Below are 26632 nucleotides of genomic sequence, written 5' to 3' on the forward strand. Positions count from 1 at the left end.
GCAGGAGATGTGGACTTCGTTATGTTCAGAATTATACACTCAGTGGCCACTTTATTAGGCATAGGGGGTACTTATTAAGTGGCAACTGAGTGTATGTTCATGGTCTTCTGCTGTTGTAGCCCATCTACTTCAAGATTTGATGTGTTGTGCGTTCAGAGATGTATTTCTGTTGAACACTTGTAATGAATGATTATGTGAGTTACTGTCTCTTTGCTGTCACTTGAACCATTCTCCACTGACTTCTCTCCCTAACAAGGCGTTTTCACCCACAGAACTGCTGCTCACTGGATATTTTTTGTTTCCAGTGAGCAGCAGTGAGTAGCAATATTCTCTATAAACTTTAGATATTGTTGTGCGTGAAAATCCCAGCAGATCAGCAATTCTGAACTTGGAGGATTGATGGACTGCTACTCTTTGACCTATTTGACATGTGTGACCCCACCAAGAGCTAAAGCACAAGGTCTTGACCGCAGCCAACATAGCTGTCTGGGTCATTGAGGCATTTAAGCCTCCAAGCCCTACGACAAGGTTGTGGTCCTCTTGGAGGATGGTAGCTTGAAGGAGGGTTAAAATGTTGTAATTTATACTTGATATCATGAGTAAGCTGACGTAATTCGGATCTATAGCATATTTGCTGGTAAGTTAAAGCTATTAATGAAATATGTTCCAAAGTGTAACAATAACCTTTGGCAAATCATATGACAGTAATACATTTGCAGACAAATTTTAATCAATGTAGTAATTAATACATATACTTATCTGCTATAATTTTTTAACTGGGGTTAATATATACTGCAATTTGCCTTGGCTTGTGTGAGGAAAATGGGTTAATGTGTTATGCTGATATGAGTTTATTAGGATTGTGAACAGTGATATGTCTGCCATGGTAGTAAGTAGTGCAACTGCTACTGCAGTGAGTAAACTTGCATTGCTATTTGTCATCAGATGAATGTACATATAATTTGGGTGTAGAGTTAGCTACTTAGCCCCTTGAACTAACTCCATAATTTAATAAGAATATGGCTGATCTGATTTACCTCTACTCTGTATTGTCTGTCTGTGATTACCTTTCACATAATTGCTCATCAAGAATCTATCTACATCTGCTTCAAAATACCAAATGCTTTTTGAAAATCTAACTATTATATATCTCACCATCCCTTTTTATTCAGTATACATTTTTTTCAAAAATTTCCTCAGTTAATTGTTCAAACCTGAATTCACTTTCTATAAACTATGTTGATCTGATCTGTTTATTTGATAGTTTTACCTCAGTGCCTCATTATTACATTGTTAATAATAGCTTCTTAATATCTGTCATAGAAAAATTTTACTAATTGGCATGTAGTTTCCTGCTTTTTGTCTCTCTGATTTGAATAAAAGTGAAATTATTGCTATTTTCCAAACTAATGGAATTTTCCCAGAATTTTGGGAAATTAAAACTCACGTAACAGCCATGTCACTACACACTTCTGTTTGACTTCAGTACATGTGCCAATAATAAACCAAATACAGATGATTACCAGATTTGTTTTGTGCGGTACAGTGTGTGAAATAGGCAACTACCGTACTCATAATACAGGTGTAATTCTAAGTATTTAAATCCAGTTTTGTCTGTGAAGCTTCATAGATATAAGTAACTTTAAGCTGGTTATAATAATAATTTTAATAGTTTTTATAAGATTTCTATCTATTCACTCTACCATCAATAAGAGAAAATATAAAAATATGTTTGATACAGGTAAATATAGGTCACTTGGTTATGTAAGAAGTTTAAGTAAAATGTACACGTGATGTGGTAAATTATAAGCAAAAAAAAAAGGAATCTACCAGCAGAATCCAGTGGGTCAAACATCCGTGGAGGGAAATGGACAGTTTATGATTTCTGTTGAAGCCATATGGACTTCCAGAAATGTCAACAGTCCCTGCACAATTGCTGCCTGACCTGCTGAATTCTCCCAGAATTTGCTCCTGATTCCAGCAAATGCACTTTCTTGTCTCTATAGTAAATTATAAATCTGCTTTAACAATTGTGTAGATTTGATAATGTAGATGAAACTATACAAATGATTTCATGCAACTGAACCCTGCAGATCTTAACTATGTGATGCTATGTGCATAAATCCTAGAAGAAATTTGGCTAATAAGGTAAATGTAGCAGCAAGTACTTGTTCAAGTGCAACAATGATTACACAAGTGGCAGCAGACCCAACCAGTTCCCCTTCTCCGTTTGGTGGAACTGGTTCTTACTCTCTGCAATTTCTCTTTTGGCTCCTCCCACTTTTTCCAAACCCAGGGTGTAGCCATGCGCAGTCAGATACCTTTTTGTTGACTATGTGGAACAGTCCATATCTCGTGCTGGCACTGCTAATGCTCCCCAGTTTTTTCTCCACTACATTGAGGACTGCACTGGTGCTGCTTTGTGCATCCATGCTGTTCATAAATTTCAGCAACTTCCTCCCTGCTGTTAAATTTACTGAGCCCATGTCTCACCATTCTCTCTTCTTTCTTGATCTCTCTATCTCCAGAGAAAATTGGAAACAGACTATCCACAGACATATTTTACAATCAAAGAAACATAGAAAACCTACAGCACAATACAGACCCTTCAGCTCACGAAGCTGTGCTGAACATTTCCTTACCTGTGAAATTACCTAGAGTTACCCATAGCCGTCTATTTTTCTGAGCTTCATGAACCTGTCCAGGAATCGCTTAAAAGATCCTATTGTATCTGCCTACACCACTGTCACCAGCAGCCCATTCCACACACTCACCACTCTCTGCGTAAAAAAAAAACAACAAAAAAAAACAACTTACCCTTGATATCACCTCAAAACTATGCCCTCTTGTGCTAGCCATTTCAGCCCTTGGAAAAAGCCTCTGACTATCCACACGATAAATGCCTCTCATCATCCTGTACACCTCTATCAGGTCACGTCTTATCCTCCGCCACTCCAAGGAGAAAAGGCTGAGTTCACTCAACCTATTTTCATAAGGCATGCTCCCCAATCCAGGCAACATCCTTGTGAATCTCCTCTGCACCCTTTCTATGATTTCCATATTATTCTAATAGTGAGGTGACAAGAACTGAATACAGTACTGAAAGTGCTGACCAGGGTCCTATATAGCTGCAACATTACCTCTTGGCTCCTAAATTCAATCCCACGATTGATGAAGGTCAATGCACCGTATGCTTTCTTAACCACAGAGTCAACCTGTGCAGCAGCTTTGAGTGTCCTATGGACTCAGACCCCAAGATCCATTTGATCTTCGACACTGCGAAGAATTTTACCATTAATGCTATATTCTGCTATTATATTTGACATAGGAAAATGAACCGCCTCACAGTTATCTGGGTTGAACTCCATCTGCCACTTCTGAGCCAATTTTTGGATCGTATCAAAGTCCCACTGTAACCTCTGACAGCCCTCCAGACTGTCCACAACACCTTCAAACTGTGGTATATCTTGTCTGGTCCTGGTGACTTATCCAACTTGATGCTTTCCAAAAGCTCCAGCACATCCTCTTTCTTAATGTCTATATGCTCAATCTTTTCAATCTGCTGCAAGTCATCCCTATAATTGCCAAGATCCTTTTCTGTAATGAATATTGAAGCAAAGTACTCATTAAGGACCTCTGCTCTCTCCTCTGGTTCCATGCACACTTTTCCACTGTCACACTTGATTGGTCCTATTCTCTCACATCTTATCTTCTTTCTCTTCCCATACTTGTAGAATGCCTTGGGGTTTTCCTTAATCCTGTACGCCAAGGCCTTCTCATGGCCCCTTCTGGCTCTTCTAATTTCATTCTTAAGCTCCTTCTGCTAGCCTTATAATCTTATAGATCTCTATCATTACCTAGTTTCTTGAACCTTTCATAAGCTTTTCTTTTCTTCTTGACTAGATTTACAACAGCCTTTGTGCACCATGGTTCCTGTACCCTACCGTCCTTTACCTGTCTCATTGGAATGTACTTATGCAGAACTCCATGCAAATATCCCCTGAACATTTGCCATATTTCTTCTGTACGTTTCCCTGTGAACATCCGTTCCCAATTTATGCTTCCAAGTTCCTGCCTGATAGCCTCATATTTCCCCTTACTCCAATTAAACGTTTTTCTAACTTGTCTGTTCCTATCTCTCTCCAATGCTGTGGTAAAGGAGATAGAATTGTGATCACTACCTCCAAAATGCTCTCCCACTGAGAGACCTGACACCTGACCACGTTCACTTCCCAATACCAGATCAAGTACAGCCTTTCCTCTTGTAGGCTTATCTACATATTGTGTCATGAACCCTTCCTGAACATGCCTAACAAACTCCACTCCATCTAAACCCCTCGCTCTGGGGACATGCCAATCGATATTTGGGAAATTAAAATCTCCCACCGCGACAGCCCTGTTATTATTATACCTTTCCAGAATCTGTCTCCCTAGTTTCTCCTCGATGTCCCTGTTACTATTGGGTGGTCTATAAAAAAAAACCACCCAGTAGCGTTATTGACCCCTTCCTGTTCCTAACTTCCCCACAGAGACTCAGTAGACAATCCCTCCATGTCTTTCTCCTTTTCTGCAGCTGTGACATTATCTCCGATCAACAGTATCAACCCCCCACCTCTATTACCTCCCTCTCTGTCCTTTCTGAAGCATCTGAAGCCTGGCACTCGAAGTAACCATTCCTCCCCTGAGCCATCCAAGTCTCTGTAATGGCCACAACATCATAGCTCCAAGTACTGATCCACTCTCTTAAGCTGATCTGCTTTGTTCAAAATACTCCTTGCATTAAAATAGACACATCTCAAACCATTGGTATGAGCGTGTCCCTTCTCTATCACCTGCCTTTCCTCCCTCTCACACTGTCTCCAAGCTTTCTCTATTTGTGAGCCAACCTCCTCTTCCTCTGTCTTTTCAGTTTGGTTCCCACCCCCCAGCGATGCTAGTTTAAACTCTCCCCAATAGCCTTTGCAAATCTCCCTGCCAGGCTATTGGTCCCCTTGGAATTCAAGTGCAACTGACTTTCACAGTTATCTTGACCATGCCTCTTGCCACCCTGTCACTTGTTAAAATGCTGTTGCCTTTTCTCAGTTCCTCCATCTTGACTGCATTTGTTCTCAGGATGAGGCTTTCTTTTCTAAAACATATAAGATGTTCTCTTTTTCAGAGAACAGTGTTTTCCTTCCACCATCATTGATCTCCATTTTCTGCATTCTGCCCTCACCCCATTCTCATACTGTCATAATGGGGATAATGTTCTCCTTGTCCTTGTCTACCATCTCATAAACTCTGTATCCATCACACTATACTCCACAACTTCCACCTTCTCAAATGGGATCTTAACACTAAGCATGACTTCCCTGCGCCTCCCCTCCCCCCCTTTCAGTAGCGATCACTCTCTTGCGTGACTCTTTTGTTCACTCGTCCCTCTGTGAGTGTGACATGTGCTGCACCTGCACCTACAACCCTTTCCTCATCACCATTCAGGGCTGCAAACAGTTCTTCTAGGTGAGGCGACATTTCACCTGCTAGACTCTTTGTATCATCTGTTGTATCTGATCCACCCGGTGCTGCTTCCTCTACATTAGTGCTACCCAATGCAGGTTGGGAGACTAATTTGTTGAGCACCTTCCCACTGTCAGGCATAAAAGGCAGGATGACCCATTAGCTACCCATTTCAATTCAACTTCCCTATTCGCAATATGACATTTGCTTCTACTGCCATTGTTACGTTCCCCAGTAACCGGGTGACTGACCAGCAAAGATAGATAGGTCCGCTGAAGCCTGATGCTACTATTTTCAAACGTTTTTATTTATAAAGGGGCACAAACGTATGGTTAATACAAAACATTCAGATCATATACATCGTCACAACTCAATCTAAAGCACAGGTATAGTAACAATCAATCAGAAATAAGCTCTATTGTTGTCTAGGGATAATGTAGATATATATTGTTTGCTGGATATCTAAAAGTCTTTTGCGGTCACTGCAATTCCACCAGCTGCCGTCGTTGTGGTGTCGCGTTGGTGCACTTTTGTTAGAAAGAGAGAGATTGAATGAAACATTTACCCGACAGGTTTTCCAACCTGTAGGAGTTCGTCGGAAGTCTCGTTGGGGAATGGACTCTCATCTGTGGCCTCCCCTGTAGCTAGACCGTTCTTCCGTGGTGAGGTCGCCAATCCCAGGCAAGGAAAAGACGCACACGAACCCCACCACCGGCTGTCGCTATCAAAACGCTGTCGCAGGATTTCTAGCGTGTCTTCTGGTGCGTCTCGGCAGCCCACCTTTTATCTTCCTCACGAGATCGCCGGTGTCAATCTCTCTCTCAACCAGCCCACGTTGCCCGAGGGCTTTACACGTGGTCTTCATGAGACAATAGTCAGAGTCACTTTATTCTGCTTCCCGGGGGAACGTGGTCTTCCGAACGTCTCCCTCTCTCTCCCATTTTCCTGTGTCTATTCAGCACGTCTCTCCCCCTCTTGGGTCATTTGACCCCCCCTTGACTAGGGCTCTTGCGATTCTCACAAAGGAGGGGGCTGGGGTCATAACACCATGATGAGGCCAAACTCAGTTTGGAGGATCAACACCTCTTATTTCATCCGGGTAACTCTAACCTGATGACATGAACATTGATATTTCTTACTTCTGGTAATTTGTCCTCCTTTTCTCCTCCTCCTTTCCATTCCCCATTCTATTTGTCCTCTTACTCCTTCTCTTCTCACCTGCTCATCAGCTCTCCCAGGTTTCCCTCCTCTTTACCTTGGTCCACTGTCCTTTCCTATTGGATTCTTTCTTCATTACTTTACCTCTTCCATCTATCCACTTCCATCTTCTTTCTTCATTTCCCCTTCCCCCATGAATCGGCCTTCCCCCACACCTGGTTTCACTTATCACCTTCCAACTTGTATTCCTTCTCCTTTCCCTTACACCTTCTTATTCTGACTACTTCCTTTCCAGTCCTGATGAAGGGTCTCAGCCCCTCCATAGATGTTGCCTAACTTGCAGAGTTACTCCAGCATCTTGTGTGTGTTGCTCAAGATTTGCAGTGTCTGTAGAATCTCTTGTGCTTATAAGACATAGTAGCAGAATCAGGCCATTCAGCCAATTGAGTCTACTCTGCCATTTCATCATGGCTGATTTATTATCCTTCTGAACTCCATTTTTCTGCCTTTTCCCTGTAGCTTTTGACATCTTTATTCATCAAGAACCTATCAGTCTCTGTCTTAAATGTACCTAATGACTTGCCTCCACAGCCATCTGTGGCAATACGTTCTTGCTTCAGAAATTCCTCCATGTCTCAATTCTAAAGGGACATTCTTATTTGACAGTATTATGATTTGCTGGATGCTTTTTAATTTGTGTTTTATAGTACAATATTTACTTATTTGGTATAGCATAGTTACTTATATGCTGAAGTTTAAAATAAAAGAAATGTTCTACACAGGTTTTTTTGTTATCCATTTTTATCACACTTGAAATATTCTGATATTTAAATTGTATTTAAGCACAGTGACTTATCTCTGGATGCTGCTATCTTTTAACTGAATTCACAAAATTTAATCAGCAATATGATCAGCCTGAATTGTGATTTCTTTGTAGAATCTGAGCATTGAGTATAGCTGAAAACCTTACACTTGATTAGGGAATATTTACTGTTTTTTGGTTCACTTGGGAAATCTGATCTGCTAATAGTCTAAAATGCATGTGTATCATGAGCGGTAAATGGTAACAGTCCATCTTAATCTCCTTGGCTGATGGATTGCAGCTCCCTCATTAAATGATGAGAAGCATTTCAGTATTGATGATTTTGAAAAGCAGAAAGGTGATGTGGACAATTTATTATTACCCTTGCACTAGCAGGAACTAGTGTCAATTGTTATAATAACCTCATTTGAAGTGAATTGGACCACATCTGTTGCATTAACCAAATAAACTTTATGGTGTTGTAAGTACACCTTCTATTAACACAGATAGTGATGCTACCTGAGAGGGCAGTGAAGGATAGCAAGTTGTACATGATCTGTTTTATAGCAGATGAAAGTAGAAGATGTGTGCAGTGGTTGTGGTCTTGCAGAAACATGACTTCAGGACAACATCCCATACACCATCAATCTTCAGGCCATGCCACTTGGACTTGTGCTAATACTTTTGTGACTGTGATGCTATCGTAACTATAAGTACTGTGTTTTGCATCTTGGCCCTGGAGAAATGCTGTTTCAAAGTTCAAAGTATATTTACTATCAAGCTAAGTATAAATTATACAATCTTGAGATACGCCTGCTTTCAGACAGCCGCAAAAGAAGAAACACGAAAGAACCCAATTAAAAAATAAAAGCCAACACTTGATGCATAGAGAGGGGAAGAAACAAATAATGCAAACAAAAAAAAGCAAGCAAAAGCATTCAGAATGGAAGTGAGTCTATAGACACGAAGTCCTGAGCAGACAGAACAGGCCAGAGCCTCAGTCTCATTTCATTAAGGGGACCTTACTTTGTGGATCCAGACTTGGCTTGCTCACAGAAGGCAAAGAGTGGTTGTAGATGGGTCATATTCTGCATGGAGGTTGGTCACCAGTGGTGTGCCTCAGGGATCTGTTCTGGGACCCCTTCTCTTTGTGATGTTTATAAATGACCTGGATGAGGAAGTGGAGGGATGGGTTAGTAAATTTGCTGATGACACAAAGGTTGGGGGTGTTGTGGATTGTCTGGAGGGCTGTCAGAGGTTACAACTGGACATTGATAGGATGCAAAACCGGGCTGAGAAGTAGCAGATGGAGTTCAACCCAGTTAAGTGTGAGGTGGTTCATTTTGGTAGGTCAAATATGATGGCAGAATATAGTATTAATGGTAAGTCTCCTGGCGGTGTGGAGGATCAGACGGATATTGGGGTCTGAGTTCATAGGACACTCAAAGCTGCTGTGCAGGTTGACTCTGTGGTTATGAAGGCATACAGTGCATTGTGCATTGGCCTTCTTCAACCGTAGGATTGAGTTTAAGAGCCGAGAGGTAAGTTACAGCTATATAGGACCCTGGTCAAACCTCACTTGGAGTACTGTACTCAGTTCTGGTCACCTCACTACAGGACGGATGTGGAACCCATAGAAAGGGTGCAGAGGAGATTTACAAGGATGTTGCCTGGATTGGGGAGCATCCCTTATGAGAATAGGTTGAGTGAACTCAGTCTTTTCTCCTTGGAGTGGCGGAGGATGAGAGGTGACCTGATAGAGGTGTATAAGATAATGAGAGGCATTGATCGTGTGGATAGTCAGAAGCTTTTTTCCCAGGGCTGAAGTGGCTAACACGAGAGAGCACAGTTTTAAGGTGCTTGCAAGTAGGTACAGAGGAGATGTCGGGTAAATTTTTTACGCCGAGTGGTGAGTGTGTGGAATGGGCTGCTGGCGATGGTGGTGGAGGCGGATTCGATAGGGTCTTTTAAGAGTGTCTTGTATAGGTACATGGAGCTTAGAAAAATAGAGGGCTATGGGTAACCCGAGGTAATTTCTGAAGTAAGTACATGTTCGGCACAACATTGTGGGCTGAAGGGCCTGTATTGTGCTGCAGGTTTTCTATGTTTCTATTGCATAGTAAGGCAACTCATCACGAAGCTCAGAGCGGGATATAGCCTCATCCTCAGCACTGAAGAGAGTGGAGTAAACGTCATGGAGCAGCAAGAACAGGCATCCAGTCCTGACACCCTGCCTGTCTATCTCGCCTGGCATTTAAATTGTGCAAACTCTGGGTGGTCCAGCATACTAGAACCTGGGCTCTGCTGCATCAATATGCTCTAGGCCTGGACCCCGCCACCACTTCTGGCCTGTACTCACCTTTCCAAATCAGCCTGGAGTTTAGATCGATTTAGGTGGACGGACTCCAGAATTCCTCCACTCTAACTTTTCTGTGCTCTGCTTGCCCGGACTCCAATTCCATCTTGAACGTGCCTCGACCTCGCTCTGACCACTTCTCCTCGACTATGCCTCAACCTCACTTAGACTGTGCATTGCACCCGCACGCATTGACACTAGTGTTAGCCTTGTCTTCGTTTGTTTCTTCATAGTTTGCAGTGATCGTTTACCATGATGTTCCACAGAAAAGGTGTTATTAATAAAGTTTTTAGTTGTATTTCTTGCTTTATGAACTGCCAGAAAGCTGTCGTCCATCTTCAGTAGCGCCATCTTTTAGCTGTATAGATGTATATGGTTGTATGGCAATTAAACTTGAACATGTGTTTGGTAAGTGCTGGAACATTGAAGCAATTGCTGGAAGTAGGATCTTTTTGTTTGCATTTTGGTTAACCTCTTTTTTAAATCTTGAATGCTCAGTATATTTGAATGCATGGCTTATTTGTTCAATAATGTTTCTGTTTTTGAGAACTTGCAAGTAAAGAAACATTAGGATTGATAGGAATGGATATTCTACTATTCTACATTAGCTCTTTAAGAAAGAATGGAGAGTTTTATATCCTTTATATGGAATTTCATGTTTGAAAACTTCTCAGAACATTTCACATATGATAAGTTACTTTGTGAAAATACTGCTTTGTGACCTGAAATTGGACAGAAGCCAAACTTGTGCAATGAATGATCTGTTGTTCTGTTTTTAGTGGTTTTGAATAAGCAAGGAATTTGCACATAAAGGTGTGTATTATTTTGTTATTGGTTGTCTAACCAAGTAAATATTTAAGTCTCTGGAATCTTAACTTGTGCTGGTTTAGACCATGAGGCACTGTGTTGAAAGATGTTCTTATCCAAAATCTTTTTCATTCTGCTTTAAAATGGGATAATTTAAAATATGTTGGTAATATCCCCAATTGTTTTTATTATCGTCAGAGTAGATGAATATGTTGCAAAACTACTTCTATATTAAAGAAAACACTACCTATGTAAAATTTGAGTTTATTTGATGCATTTCTAGTCTACAGATGAAGTCAAAATGAGTGAATGAATGAGTTTTGATTCTGGGAAAAGGAGCAATTTAATGAAGCTATTTGGCCATCTACAAAAGATTTTTATTAAATTTTCCAAGTTATCTGACATTCGGTTGGTAGGTAACTTCAAAAGGTAAATGGGGAAAATGGGAATTCAAGTAATTTGCAAGCTGCAGTATTTGTTGGTACACTTCATGATCGTCCTTAATAGCTGTTTAGTTTCTCAGATTTCTTAGTGTTGTTCCTTTTGTTACTTACTGAAGTATGAGGACTTGTTGCAGATAGATAGTGTTACTTAAGATATGTCATGTATCACAGTAAGACATCAAAATTGGTGGTTTTGGGGGATATGAACTCTATGTAGGCAAATGTGACTAGTTTAGGATAGCATCTTGGTAGACATGGACAAACTGGGCCTGTTTTTGTGCGGTATGACTTTATGTTGAAAAGGTGAATTAGGAGAGTACCATTAAATGCAATTAATTTGATTTTTGAAAATGCAGGCCATGCACTTGAATATAATCACAAAGGACAATCTAGCTTTACCTAGTTAACAGCAGGTCTGACCTTATTAACTCAAATCCATGCCATTTGAATTTCACTACAGCAGAATCCAATAAGCTGCTTCAGTCTGCGATTCATATCAGCTGGAACTGGAGGATCCCCTAAATCAAGCAGCGAGATTTGATGACAGAAATTTTCCACCTTATTAGACGGGTAGATTTCAGGATGGATCTTCCTCATGGCATTTAAATTGCTGTCAAAGAGGAGGTATAGTTTTAGATTTCTCAGTATCATTATTTAAATATTTATTGTAGATATTTTCAGTGATTTTTACTGAGTCGTAATTTTTATAGAACTTTTGTACTACGTACCAATTGAGGACCTCCATTGGTCAAGGTCCACCATGGATGTTGCATCCTAGCTGTCTGCGTTGTCGGTGCAGTGACGTCAGTCGATATGCAAGCCAGGGCTATGTGCAAGTTGTTGCCCATGTAATAGGCTCCCTTTCTCTATGCAGCAGATGAATCCAAAAGAGCGCAGAAACCGCTACAGTTTTGGTACCTGCAGCATTGCAGGAGTTACCCGTCGGCAGTGAACTCGAAGTGAAGCTTTAGAGACTCCAGCTCTGGATTTTTCCTGTGGGTTTACTTCCGAAGCCTTCCCCATGAGTGGCCACAGCACAAAGCAGTGAGATTTGAGATCAGAGTTTTCTTCTCGCAGATCTGCCACCAACCACGGCTGATGAACCCCATCTGCCCAGAGCGAATGGCTTTAAGGCACCAATAACCTGGCTTTGCCCTTATCCTGCCAGCAGAAACAATTTTGCCAGGCTTGGTAGCTAAGCGACATAAGAAGGCCAAGAGCTGGACTTGATTGTCAGAAGCTATTTGAGACGCATATCATTGGGAGCATTTAATAAGTAGGGGAGCTTATCCTTGTTAACCTCCGCACCCCCTCCCCCTTCCGGCTATGACAACCTAAAGAACCGCAAACCAATTAACTGGTAATTAAAAGAAGTGTAGCTAGTCTGCAAAAATCCTTTTTTAAATTGTCACATAAGTTAAATATTTATTTGTAATCTTATTGCGGGTTATGCCATGGAAATTATAACTCTTATTACTCTAACTGTGTCTCTCTACAAAGTGTGGTTTACAATTACGATTTGTCCTCAGTGCCTAATTTCAATTCTGTGTAATTGAAATTGAGCAAAATATTTTATAGAAATACCTTTATAAAATGGCTATCTCTTGGTTAGTGAGCATAGTTGTTTATGTCCCGTGTTTCAGCTTAACCTTGTGGCTGCCGAGGCGCTTCTTTCATTTTGCTGGTGTTTTGCTGTAGATAAAATCTTATATATAATCAGTTTAAAGATCAAACTGTTGATAGTCTTTTGCAATGTTCAAGACGTAGCATTGCAAGCATTTAAGTAAAAAGATGAAATAATTTATTATGCAACGTTGTACAAAAAAGATGTCTCAATGTATTGCACTAGATCATTTTGTTTATTAAGCTCGCACTTCCATGGAGAACTGCTGGTTTGCTGCAGTTCACATCTGGCCCTTCTGCTTTGCATTGTCCTTTAATTAGTTGCTAAGATGAGACTTCCTAAAACAGATTTACAAGGGAATAATTTGTTTGTCAGTAAATTTGAATTTATTTTCTTTTAGATTTATTTCAACTGTTTTAAATGGCATTGATCAGCAGAATCTATTGCCCATTTCCTGTTCACAGCTCATTTATCACTGCCTTGCGAAAAGCTAATGTGGCCAAGGAAGTGGGGAGATGGTGTGAACCTGAAATACGGGCCTGATTGAGGATAGTCCAGCTTATTAATTGGTTTTACTCTTGCTGCTGAAAGATCACTGGGCTTTGTTTTCATTCCTCTCAATTTCCTTTGAACAGAATTGCCTAAGCAGAGACTAGCAGCTAATTTAATCACTCCATACTGCAGAAACATAATCCACAATTTGATGTGATTTTCTTTTTTTTTGCTGATGCTGTATGTACCATAATGGTGCTTAAAAACAAAGAATTATTTTACATTTGCTTCAACAACTGTTCCCTAAAAGGCCAGTGTCAAGTGCTGAGGGAATGTGGCACAAGAATTAGGAAGGAACAGGAGTACATTATACAAACTTCTGAGCCTGCACTGCCATTTAATTAGGTTGGTTCATAGCTACATCAGTTGCTCTTTTCAGTCATATCCTTTTACTTTTTGATTTCCAGAAGGTTCAAAATTTGCCTTGGGCTGCCATACCTTTTGCAGGCAACTCCAGAGTTCCATAAACTTTGAGTAATCCATTTACTTTTTGCCCTCCTGAATATGACCCTGAGTTATAGGAAATTTATCCCCACATCTATCCCCACATTTGCACCACACCACAATGAAATTTCTTATAACTCAGGGTCACTATAAACCAAAGTGTCTTCCGTACAAAGAAATGAGCTTTAAAAGGAAGTCCCACAGGCAAATCAGTCCTAGTTCTGATAGCGTATCAAAGCAGCAGGACCCTTCTCCAAGAGGGAGGAATAACCTGCTGTTTGGCCCATTTAAACATTTGGTCAGGGTGTTGGGGTTGGTGACAAAGGATGGACCAGTGTTTGGCTCACTGCTCCGTGAGGTTTACTTGTCTCTGCACTGAACTGAGGCTGTGGCCTGTAACTACTGGGCTCCTGGATTGGCTGTGGCTTTGAGACTGTTGACTCACTTTTGTGAACTTCAGTTCTGAATGTTATTTGCTTACTTGTTTGCACAATTTGTTTTAATTCTGCATATTAGGTATTTGGTCTTTTTTTTACTGGGTTCCATTGAGTTTCTTTGTTTTGTGGCTGCCAGTAAGGAGCTGAATCTCAAGGTTGTATATAGTCTACATAATATGATAATAAATGTATTTTGAACTTTGAAACCAGGGCAAGATCCCTCTTTATAGCTATAAAATTGAGTTTTCTCTAGTCCTTCCGATTTTCTTGTTTCTGTGGAATGAAAACTTGGAACACTTAAGTAACTGTTGCCCCAAGTTGAGTCTTGGGTCCACCAGGTTTGAATCAGGGGTAATCCAGTTTTGTTGAAATTTGGTTAGTGCACAACCAAAGACTGCAAAGTGAATTGCAAAAAAAATTAAAGGGGCAGGCAAGCTACTGTTAGTTCCCATTCAAGTTTTTAGGCTTTCCTGATGCCTTTTAAATTAAGTGCTTAATTAGTCAACGATTCGGGCCTCAGTAAAGACTCCTCAGCCTTTTTTCTGCAGTCCTGCCAAAGGGTTTCGGCCTGAAACGTCAACTATGCTTTTTTCCATAGATGTTGCCTGGCCTGCTGAGTTCCTCCTTCATTTAGTGTGTGTTGCTCGGACCTCCAGCATCTGCAGATTTTCTCTTGTTTGTGCTTAATTTTATTAATTTTACTGTTGCCTTTTATGTGCAAGATGCAAATGAAAACATTTAGCCTATTGTATCTGCAGTAGTTCTATAAAAACCTTAATTCTTCTGGTTCTACTCCTCTGTTTCATGCCCAGAGCCCATATGTTTAATGAGCATATTAAACTATTTCTAACAAAAGTCTCATAGCAAGAGTCATAAATTATGAACAGCTGTTCTGTTTGTTTTACAGGACAGTATTTCTTCTATCCTGTTGTCTAACTTGTGTCAATTAGTGTTAATTTTGTGTTGCTGTAATATTTCAAAGTTCAAAGTAAATGTATTATCGGTATATGTCATACACATTCTTGAGATTCATCTTCTTGCAGGCAATCACAAAACAATGAATCCAGAAAAAAGCACACGCAAGACTGACAGATATTCAGTGTGCAAAAGAGGACAACTCATGTAAAAACTGAAACATAAGTAAGCAAATAATACAGAGAACATGAACAGCAGAGTCCTGAAAGTGACTCCACGTGTGGAGTCAGTTCAGTGCTGAGGAGAGTGGAGCCGACTGGCTGCAGGGCAACAAAGCTCCCAAACCTGGTGGTGAGGGGCCTCCCCCTCCTAATGGTAGTAGCGAGAAGAGAGGGAGACGGATCAAGTGCAGGAAGATGGCACTGAACATTATTTTCTGCTCTTGGGCATGATGCCAATGTTTTGAGATTTTAGATTGTTAGTCAATGTTGGAACTATTTTAGTGTAATTATAAACTTTCTTTTTTCTTTCTAGGCACAGCTTCTTGCCTTATTTCCATGATTCTATGCCATTGTCTTTAACATTTATTTCCTATTTTAAAAAAAATATACATTTGGGAAGATAATGCACATTCTTGCAGTCATCACTGTGTTTTCCTTGGATTTGGTTTTAGCTAATTTTGTTAGCGGGGGGGGGGGGGTACATTTTTCCCCTAACCATTTTTCATTCCATTCATTACTTTTAAGTAGTGCAATTTTGATAATTTTATACTCTAAACCCTTTTTTCCCTTCTCAAGATGAGAGCAGCATTTATTTTTGTTCTTGAGTTAAGTGGCTTGTTCAGCCTTTTCACTGGTTACAAGATAGATGAGTAGATTTAGATTAAAATGTTTGGTGTAAATAATGACAAGCATTAAATAAATAATTAAAATTCTCAGGAAATGTACATAAAATCAAACTCAAGAAAATAGATTCATCTGTGAATCAATAAGATTAGTAATCGATTGTGAAGTTTATAATATTGTCAAGAAGAATGTTAACAGTATATGGCTCTCATAGGGACAGGACAGGAGAGATTATTCAGGGGATTAAAGCAAAACAGGTGGAGAAGACCCTAGAATCAGAATTATGTTTATTATCACTGATATATGTTGTGAAATCTGTTGTTTTGTGTCAGCAGTACAATGCAATATATAAAATAAACTATAAATTATAATAAATATGTATTAAAAATTTTAGTAAGTGGTACAAGAGAGCAAAGATTGTGTTTATGGGTTCCTTGTCTGTGAGAAAATGATGGCAGAGGGGAAGAAGCTGTTCCCAAAATAGTGGGTGTGTGTGTGGGGGTGTATATATGTATCTTCACACTTCTGTACCTCCTCTCTGATGGTAGCAATGAGAAGAGGACACGTACTGGGTGGCCGCCTTTTTCAGGCACCGTCTTTCGACGATGTCTTTGATCATGGGGAGGCTAGTGTCCGTGATAGAGCTAGCTGAGTTTACAGCCCTCTGCAGCTTTTTCCAGTCCTGTGTGGTGGCCCTTCAATACCAGATGGCAATGAACCAGTTAGAATGCTCTCCATGGTACATCTGCAGAATATGGAATTCCTTGTTACACAGGTAGGGGGATAGTGTGGTATTGTTTTGCATTCTAAGAAAGTTGTCATCTGCAAATAGGTCAAGAATTGACAAAATGTAAAGTTTATTTATTTTATTCACATAAATCTTGTAGCAATGAATTTTTATTTTGTATTCCGGATCTTTGGTATTGACTTGTGAATTAAATGGGGGTGAATTTCTGTTAAATAAACTGCCATAATGTAGTGGTTGTCTGTAAATTGAAGATATTCCCAAACTGGTGTTGGGTAGCTCCTGGATTTGGGCCTAGTAATGATGAATGACTAATATTCTATTTCCAAATGGAATTGGTCTAAGGTTGGATCAAAGTGTGTAGGTCATGTTATTGCCATGCACCTGCTGCCTTTGTTCTTCGTGGTTGCAGTAGCTTAAACAAGTAATTACAATGCTGTTTGTAGATGGTGTCTGAGCAGTTACTGAGCACTGATGGTGGAGGAAATTAGTAGTTAGAGAGGTTGATGGGTTGCCAATCAAGAAGGTTTTGACCTGGGTTGTGTTACCTGCATGTCCTTGTAGTCTTTTTGGCCATATCATTGCATTTGCAAATTAGTTCTTACCACTTTATGTAATTGAATATTCCCCAACATCCCAACATTATTTACATCTCCAAAGTTAGGGTATTGAATCCATGGTAGTTACACGGTGTATCCAACTTGCTACATAAAGTGGTTGTCTCTGACTGCTTGCACCATCTTTGAAGAAACTTGTAATTTTGTTGTTCTTTCGTCATTTAGTATCATTGACAATTTGTCTATTATTCGCTTATGTACATAGTTTTAAATGGATATTCCTTGGTCTAATATGCCTTTGTAGCCACTATATCTCTGTAGCTGATTGGAATCAAGTTTCAGTTACCATGAGATCCTTCATGAGAACTCAAACAATAGTAATGATGTTGAATGTAAATATAGATGATTAAGCTGCATGTTATTTAGGTAATGCTTTGTGTAGGCTTGGACAGTTTTTATTTTCTAAGCATTTGTGAATAAACATGGAACATACAAGTAGATTTACATCATTTGGACTCTCTTGCCTGTGCTATTATTCAGTAAGTTTGTGGCTCATCTCTTGTATTGCTGTCACTTTCCTTCATTAACCTAATTCTCCGTATTTCCCTTGAGGTCCAAAACTTATACATTCTGTTTTGAATATACTCACCGAAAGAATCTCTCAGCTCTGTAAGAATTTTGTTATTTCAATGTTCCCTTCAGTTTTCTAAGGTTCTCTGCTCACTTTTGCAGGAACCAATCTGTTGAACCTTTGTAGCCACTCTCTATGCCTGTTTAAAACTGAAGCTTGTACTTCTGCAGCAGCTGGTTTCAAATTGAATTGCATCAGAGATTTGAGAATCCATGCTTAATCTGTTCAAGAATGTTTTAGTGTACAAAAGGTGGAAAATTAGCACAAATGATGATGCTGCTGTTGCCTCACAGCATCAGGTTTGATCCAGATCGGTGCAGAGTTTGCACATACTGAATGTGATGGCATAGTTTTTCTTTGGGTAGTCTGGTTTCTTTCAACGTCTAGAATGTTTGCTGTGTTTGGTAAGTTAATTGCTATAAACCATCTTTGATGTAGGTGGGTGGGCATTGGGATGGAGTAGTGGACCAGTGAGAGAGAATAGGTTACTGGGAAATAAATGGGGAAAATAGAATTGTTCTCGGAATCCACACTGGATGATTGGCTTTGTCACCTCCTGTGTCATAAGAGAATACAAAATATTGGAAGTAGATCTCCTGTTCTGTTTATTTGGCAAAAGTAGAGAAAATCAATTCTCTAACATCAATTATAGTTTTTTTAGTGATGTATTCAAGTTGATAGATAGATGCCCATAATTTTACATGGTTTCTTGTTTTTGGTTAGTGTTCACCAAGTTTACGATACAGAACAATCTCATGGATAACACTGCTTCAACACTGTCAGTTGTTGTTTATTATTTTATTCTGATTATTTAAAAGTAAGCATCACTTCATTGTTTGTAAAATGTTGAGCATGCATTAAGTTTGGCTGAGAAAATTTTGTTAGCATTTTTTACTTGTAATTTTATTTGTGCAAATGTTACATATCTGAGTGCATATATCTATGATTTAAGCCTTGTAGACTTCAACAAATTCCTGTACATTTTTGTTTTACTTTTTGCAATGTTGATTCAAGTGTTAATTCACAAATTTCAAACCAAATAATGAATCTATTTTAAATATTTGAGTTTATGGAATAATTGACACAATGATGCAAAGAAAGAAGGACAGTATCTCATAATATTAGTACCATGTTCCATAGTTTTATAAACTATTAATGGCTTTACCATCTTGTCTTTATTGTAGTGGCCAAAAAATTGTGACTTGTTTGCAGTTGGATAATAGCATTCAATTTATGTTGACCTGGGTCCACTTTGTAGTGCTGACAAATCAATGCAAATCTGACCATGCTGTATTTTTCCCTGTAAGTGTATATTTAACTTTGGTATGTTATAGAATCTGGTTGGAATCTGCTTGGTAGCTACAGTATAGTAGTCATCTGAGTTCTACAACTTTCAAAACCAGTCTGTATTAAACATTTTACTTTATTCTGTTAGTAATACTCAATATTAATTAGTTATACCAATGAATGAAATCTGAGCAACATAAATATCCTTCAGAATGGTTAAAGTTGTGGAGTGATTGTCGTCCACTTTTGTGGCCTATTTGTTATTTATAGTACTGTTTAAAGTCAGCTATTCCCATCCTATGAATGCCCAACTTATGTACAGCCTGTATATAGAGCATTAGGGAGACTGTATATAGAGCAAGAGTGAGACTGGTAGGCTGGGTCTTCGACTGTGTGCTGTGGTATTCGGTTTGTGGCTGCATTTCTGACTTGTGAACTGTTTAGGTTGCGAACAGTTCACAGGAATGGAACTGTGTCATAAGTTGGGGAGGACCTGTATATCCAGGTTCAGCTGTGTTTTAAGGCCTCAGATTTTTAGTGTAGCTTCATTAAGATTCTAAGTATAGGATAACTACAAATCAACTCCTTTATTCTTTAAAAATCAATCTTACTTGAGAGTTTTCTAGTCCATTTCTAATCTTACTACTCTGTAGGTGTGTTGACTGTACTGGCCTCTTGGTGAAAAAGACTATTAGCAATCAAGTTTTCAAACTTTTGATTATTAAACTGAAACCAGATTGAGAAGGATGCATCATAGAGCCTGGAAGCAGGCCCTTTGGTCCATCAAATACTCGCCAGCTCTTGAGCACACATTTCACACTAATCTAAGTTTATTCTCCCCATGGAAGTATTGCAAGGGGTAAATATAAGAGAAGAATAACTTTTGGGGTTTAGCATTTTATTTGAAAGTGGATAAATCAGTTGGCAGATTGGTCCTGGAGCCAACACATTGTTGCAGTAATGAAGAAGGCATGTGAATGGCTTTACTTCATTAGGCGTTTGAGGAAATTCGCTTCATAGAAGCTGACTGACCTGCTGAGCTCTTCCAGCATTTTGAGTGTATTACTCAAGATTTACAGCATCTGCAGAATCTGTGTTTCTGCTTTGGTATGTCAGTGAAGACAGTGAAGATGTACAATGGAAAGCATTCTGATGGCTTGCATTACTGCCTGGTATGGAGGTTCCAATGTATAGGATCACAAGATGCTGCACAGAGTTTTAGACTCCATCATGGGTATAACCTTGACATACATTGACAACATCTTTAGAAGATGGTGTCTCAAGAAGGTGGCATCTGTCACTGAGGACAGTTGTCATTCGAGAGTTGTCCTCTTCTTGTTACTACTATCAGGGAGGAGGAACAAAACCTGAAGGCCCACACTGAATGATTCAGCAAAAGCTTTATGCCGTCTGCTGTTATATTTCTGAATGGTCCATGAATGCCACCTCATAATTCCTTTATATCCTGCACTAAATATTTATAATTTATAGTAACTGTTTTTCTTGTACTGTTTGCTCAGCAAAACAAATTTCATGTCATATAAAAGTGATAATAAACCTGATTCTGCCCGGACAAAATATATTCTATGTAGTTAAAGGAAGCAAGGGTGTAAGCAGTAGGGAGCCATCATTTGGCTATCAATTTCTTTTCTCCTTGCCATAAGAGTGTTGGTGGACTGAGGAATTTTTAATATTGTGCCGTTTAAAAAGGTTGGAAGTGATAACCCCACAATTATAAGACACTTGATTTAACTTTAGCAAATGCTTAGAATCAATCATTTATGAGGAGCAGTTTAAACATTTTTAAAATGGCACAGGTTATTAAGGACAGTCAAATTTGAATGGATTTCATATCACCTGCATGGACTTTATCAAGGCTTTTGACAGACCAATCAGAAAAGTAGGATCCACGTTAGGAGTTGCAATTTGGATCTGAAATACACTTGTGGCAGAAAGTAATGAGCAATGGCCGACGGGTGTTTTTTTAATATATGACAGAAGGCTTAAATGTGGGATGATATATTTTGGAGTACTTTTGTATAGTTGTAATAAGGTTACTTTTTAAATATATACTCCTGTTGTCATTGCAGTCAAAGTCAACATTCTGTTTATCTTTCTAATTATTTACTGAACCTGCAGTGTTTTTCTACCAAGGTGCACACAACATCTCAACATTATTAACATTGTTTCATCACTGCAGAATCATCATCCTAAAACCACCCCACCCAACGTATTATGGGAGTGCTTTCACCACGGTATTCCAGTTTTTTTTAACCACCACCTTCTGAAATTAAAGCTAGCCTTGCCAATATCTACATACTATGAATATTTTTAATAAAATATATATCCAATTGCTCTTTAGTGCTCCCACAAGCAATCTTTTATGTTGATATTTATATGTTCCTAGTCACATTTTATTTGCTTATTTTTAGGATGTTAGGTTAATTTGGTTCAAGCTTCAAATTGAATGAAGACGTATTCTCCTGTTGGAGGTTAATAATTTCCTTCCAGTTGTATGATGTTTCTGCTGGTACCAGAGGAAGGTTAAAGAACTGGCCTGGACACCCCCCCCCCCCCCCCCTTTCATAAAATGTTTTGAGTCCTTTTTGTAGCCACCTGAACAATCAAGTGGACTTGCTTTAACATTTGACCACTATGCCACTGTGTTCTGGATTATTGGATGTTCCTCCCTGAACCATAGAACTGTTGAGGCCAATAATCTCCATAGTGAGCAAAATTATTGTTGCACTGTGGAAGGTGTCATCCAATATTCTCAACCAAACCCAATCTGCTCTTGCAGATGAATATAAAATGTCGCATTGCATTATTTTTGTAAATAGGAGAAATGGCTCCATTGTTCTGGCCCAAACAAACCCTCTTTCAGCATTACTAAACAAGAGAAGGCAATTAGTATCATATAGTTTGTCAGAGTTTGTTGTGTGTAAATTGACATTTGCATTTTTCACATTACATGAAGGCGTATAATGCGTTGGCCTTCATTATTTGGGGGATCGAATTCAAAAGCCGTGAGGTAATTTTGCAACTCATTAAAACTCTGCTTCGACTGCACTTGGATTATTGTGTTCAGTTCTGGTTACCTCGTTATAGGAAGGATGTGGAAGCTTTAGAGAGGGTAAAGAGATTTACCAGAATGCTGCCTGGATTAGAGAGCACGTCTTTGAGAATAGATTGTGCAAGCTGGGGCTTTTCACTTTAAAGCAAAGGAGAATGAGAGGTGACTTGATAGAAGTATATAGGATAAGAGGCATAGATTGGATGGCTAGTGACCATTTTCCAAGGGTAGAAATGGTTAATATGAGGGTATAATTTTATGCTGATTGGAGGAAAGTATGAGAGATGTCAGAGTTAAGAATTTTTTTTACAGAGTGATGGGTTTGTGAAATGCACTGCCAGGGTAATGGTAGAGGTAGATACATTAAGGACATTTAAGAGACTCTTAGACAGACACTTGGATGAAAGATAAATGGAGGGCTGTGTGGGAGGGAAGCATTGCATTGATCTTGGAGTAGGTTAAAAGGTTGGCACAACATCATGGGCTGGAGAGCCAGTACCATGCTGTGCTATTCTATGTTCTATATTACAGTGACTACATTTTAAAGGGTGGTCCATTGGCTATAAGTGGTTTTGAATGTTATTACATAATTCTTTAGCAGTTCACGCTGACCATTGAAACACCCTGTTATATGAATCTTGCAGTAATTACTTTTTCTTCAACCTTCCCATCAATTGCTCCTGTAGATTTCCATCACTCTCCTACACCCCAGGAGCAATTTGTAGTTACTAATTAATCTCCCAATTTGCATTTCTTTGGGAGAAAATGAAAAGACTACACTGACAGCAGAGAGGTCAGGATTGAACCCAGGTCAGTAGAGCTGTGAAGCAGCGGCTTCACTCTGGATCACTATGCTGCATTTCCTTCATCTGACAATGGACCTTTTCCTTTCCATATTGCACTGAATATCTGTTTAGATCATGACACATTCAAACCTGCATAATTTAACTTGGTTAGCCTGAGCTGAGTACTGTGGATACTTTGCTCAATTTAAAGGTAAATAGTCACGCTTTAAAATTACGGAGGATCAGTATTGTTAATATTAATCATTTTCTAAAATAGCCTCGGTGCATAGAGTGCAGCTATGCTGATATTAGTTAATCCTCGGTGTAATATGGTCAAGCTTCACTATATTGTGCATACATGAACTATATTATATATTATTAAAGTAAGTACTCAATTTTAAATTACATTAAAGATTATTTCCATTTTTTTAAAACTTTTTTAAAATATCTGGTTCTTTAGATTCCGGGATCTGAGGAACTGTTCCACAGTGAAGATGAAATAATGATTCCAGTGTTGTCGTCAAAGAGGGCAAGTGAACTACCTGTGGATGAAGTTGCTAGTATTTTGCAGGTAAGGTGTGTTTGACCATGAAGTGAGGAAATAGAGTGGAAAGAATTCTGCTATATATTGGTTGCTATAAATATAACATTCACAGATTCTTTTTATAATGCCATTTCCTCTTTTGGGTATTTTCCCTGGATTTTACCATTTTAAAAAATATAACGAAGAAGTTTGGAATCTTCATCCAATATACCTTTCGTGCAGTACTTCTTTCTCTGCCATTTTGACATTGGGTTGTAATTCTGTTCTGCTTATAGAGATTCATTAGAATTTATTCAATGGCTTATTCAAGATGGCTTTATGTTGCAGATCTGAGTTGACAGCTTAGATTATTATGTGTGCAATAATGAACAGATCTCAGAACAGACCAGAGTGTTAAAGATATTATAATAGAGAGAATAGAAGAAGGACTAGAAGATTGGAATCAAGTGGATATTCTCCTGTGTTTTATATCCAGGAAAATGCAAAATTGTTACAGAAAGATTTGAAAGAGTATGATTGTGGGACTGGGGTAATGGATTTTTGCATGTGTCAATGCACTAAAAGCTAGCCATGGCTGTTTAAATGTTTCAGTTGGCATTTATATAATCTCTGTCTTGTGGGGGGAGCAGCTAGCACAGGGACTGTGGTGGCTCAAGGTTCTTCTGGCTAACAAGAGCTGAGACGAATAATTGAGAAGGGTGGGTAATTTCCAAAACTAGTGTTAAACATGGATGAAAGTGGACTCTTTTGGAAGAAGATGCTTTTGAGCATTTTCATCTTGAAGAATAAGAAAACCACTCTATGAATTTCCTGGCAATTAAGATCACCTTAATTTTCTTGGAGGTAATGAAGAGCTTGAAACTTAAGCCATTCTGAATCTGCCATTCTGAATGCCGTCATAGAGCCTTGAGTTTTCTAAGGCCAATCTTCCCATGATATGATTGTTGAACAAAAATTCTGCACAATGCCATTTGTTTTTCAAGGATTGCTTCTCTCTTCATTGAAGCATATTGTGCAAGTCCAGATCATTGGCTGAGCATCCAGTTGATATCAAAGGCATATCTGACAACATCTAGATAATATTTGTGACCTCTAATACCATTTCACTTCATTGTTACAGTAGATGTATGAGGGAACTATCACTGTGTTGAGGGATTACAACCTGCAGCATGTAATTGTGCACAATTTTAAAAAAAAACCTCTATCATGTAACATGGTAGATTTTGAGATACAAGACCAAGTGAATGGTGCAGTTGATACAAGAGGATGAATTCCCTACTGCTACAGTATTGTAGTTAAATAATGTTAAATGTTTCCTATTTAGCCTTGAATATGGCACTTCATTGTGGTTTACTCAAAGTTCTTTGGGTGTGTGAATGTAACCTTCACGCTGTAAGTGGCATAGTTCAAAAGGGCTTGAAAGAGAAGTTAAATTGTGGAAAATTTCAAAATTCACAGTGAAATCAACAGCTTTTTTTATACAGAATGGCATTGTTTTCCATTCATTACAGTCAAGGTGGCATAGTTGCCTTTTGTCACATGTGCCTCTGTGTGTGTATAACACCATTATCAGTGATCTTGATGCATTTATTAAAACCCTGTTTATCTTAACACAGAGTGACCTTCATAATGGCCTAAAGAATGGTGAAATTTCTCGTCGTCGGACATACCATGGATGGAATGAATTTGAAATCAATGAAGATGAGCCTCTGTGGAAAAAATATATTTCTCAGGTTGGAGAAAAATGTTTTTCTCGGTGTTAGTTGCATTATAACAATGGCCCAGTGGTGTTCAGATGACAGAGATCCAGTTTGTTTAATACACACTTATTTTGGTACCTAAAAGGGGACAAGTGAGCTCTCTAAGAGTAGTCTTATTTCTAGGTAGTTTTGAATGGGCATCAAAAATAATAGTGGCAATAAAAATAATTTAATTCATTGAAATCTTGAGTGAGAGCTCCAATCAAAGGAGTTTCTGTTTTCTGATAAGAAAATAAACCAATCCATCAAATTAGATAGATTTTTTACATGGAAAAATATATATGATTATCCGGTGTCCTCACTTAAATGTATCTCTCAGTCAGTATTCTAAAGCAAGTTAGTTCGTCAAAATGTTGTTTGCAAGAGCTTGACGTACACAGTCTGACTGCTGCTGATTAGATAGCAGAAGTATATTTTTGGCTGTGGAGCATTTTGTGACCTTCTGATAGATGCTGTAGAAATGTAGATCCTTTTTTTTTTAAAGAGGAGTTATTCTTGTTGAACACTACTTACCAAAGCATGCTACATTCAATATGTTATTTTGATACCATTATGCAAAGACAAGTTATTTGTTTAAAGTAGATAAATCTGAACATCATTGTTGCTCACAGTTTCCTTCCTAAGGAATCATGCACTATAATTTGTCTCACCCAGTTGTATTCTGCTTTTGGTGAAATTGAAATAATACCTTAGCAGAAGACATTGAGATCAGTTTCAGTTTCAGAAATACATTGTACATTTCAAGCTCATAACCTATAATGCAGACAGTACAGCACAGGGCACGCCCTCTGGCCCATGATGTTTTGCCAAAAAAGCTTGAGTTACGGTTCTTGCAACCATCTTGAAACAGTAGAGAATTGATAAATGTTAGTGAGATTCTCATTTTACACCTTTTGCTCTCTTATGAAGTTGTGAACTGGAGGTTCACAATCAGGAATATGTTGTTAAACTTTTCTTACAATTGTTTTTCAGTTTAAAAATCCTCTTATTATGCTGCTTCTGGCTTCAGCTGTTATCAGTGTTCTAATGCACCAGCTGGATGATGCGGTCAGCATTACAGTGGTAAGATATGAATGTACACTTAAATGTATAGATATAGGTACAAGTACACAAATTAGGAGTAAAAACATGCAGTTTGAACTACTCCATATCTTGCTCCTTCTAACCTAACCTAATCTGAATAAGAAAGCGATGTAAAGAAGAGAGAAAGAAAATAAATATTTTAAGATGTTTAAACAACACAGAATGAGATTGATCAGTTTAAAATGTATTCATTCAGGACTGGAGAGTTTAGTTGACTTCGCTTGAATAGTAATTGAATTGACTTTATTTCTTATCTTTCACATACATGAGGGGTAAAACTCTTTACGT

General features: G+C 38.8%; 1 protein-coding gene across 2 annotated transcripts in view; it reads left to right on the top strand.

Annotated features, from left to right (window-relative positions):
* atp2c1 (ATPase secretory pathway Ca2+ transporting 1) overlaps positions 1 to 26632 on the top strand; it is a 94635-nt gene that overhangs the window by 5997 nt on the left and 62006 nt on the right. The window contains exons 1-4 of one of the 2 annotated variants that reach the window (XM_073024299.1): positions 11565 to 11686; positions 23418 to 23528; positions 25118 to 25234; positions 26234 to 26323. In XM_073024299.1, coding sequence (XP_072880400.1) covers positions 23460 to 23528; positions 25118 to 25234; positions 26234 to 26323 — 276 coding nt within the window. In that variant the 5' untranslated portion in view covers positions 11565 to 11686; positions 23418 to 23459. Of the gene's footprint in view, positions 1 to 11564; positions 11687 to 23417; positions 23529 to 25117; positions 25235 to 26233; positions 26324 to 26632 lie in introns of those variants that run through there. The other variant, XM_073024298.1, reaches the window with a different exon arrangement.

Source organism: Hemitrygon akajei, chromosome 20 (assembly GCF_048418815.1).
Source record: "Hemitrygon akajei chromosome 20, sHemAka1.3, whole genome shotgun sequence".
In the NCBI taxonomy this organism is placed as follows: domain Eukaryota; kingdom Metazoa; phylum Chordata; class Chondrichthyes; order Myliobatiformes; family Dasyatidae; genus Hemitrygon; species Hemitrygon akajei.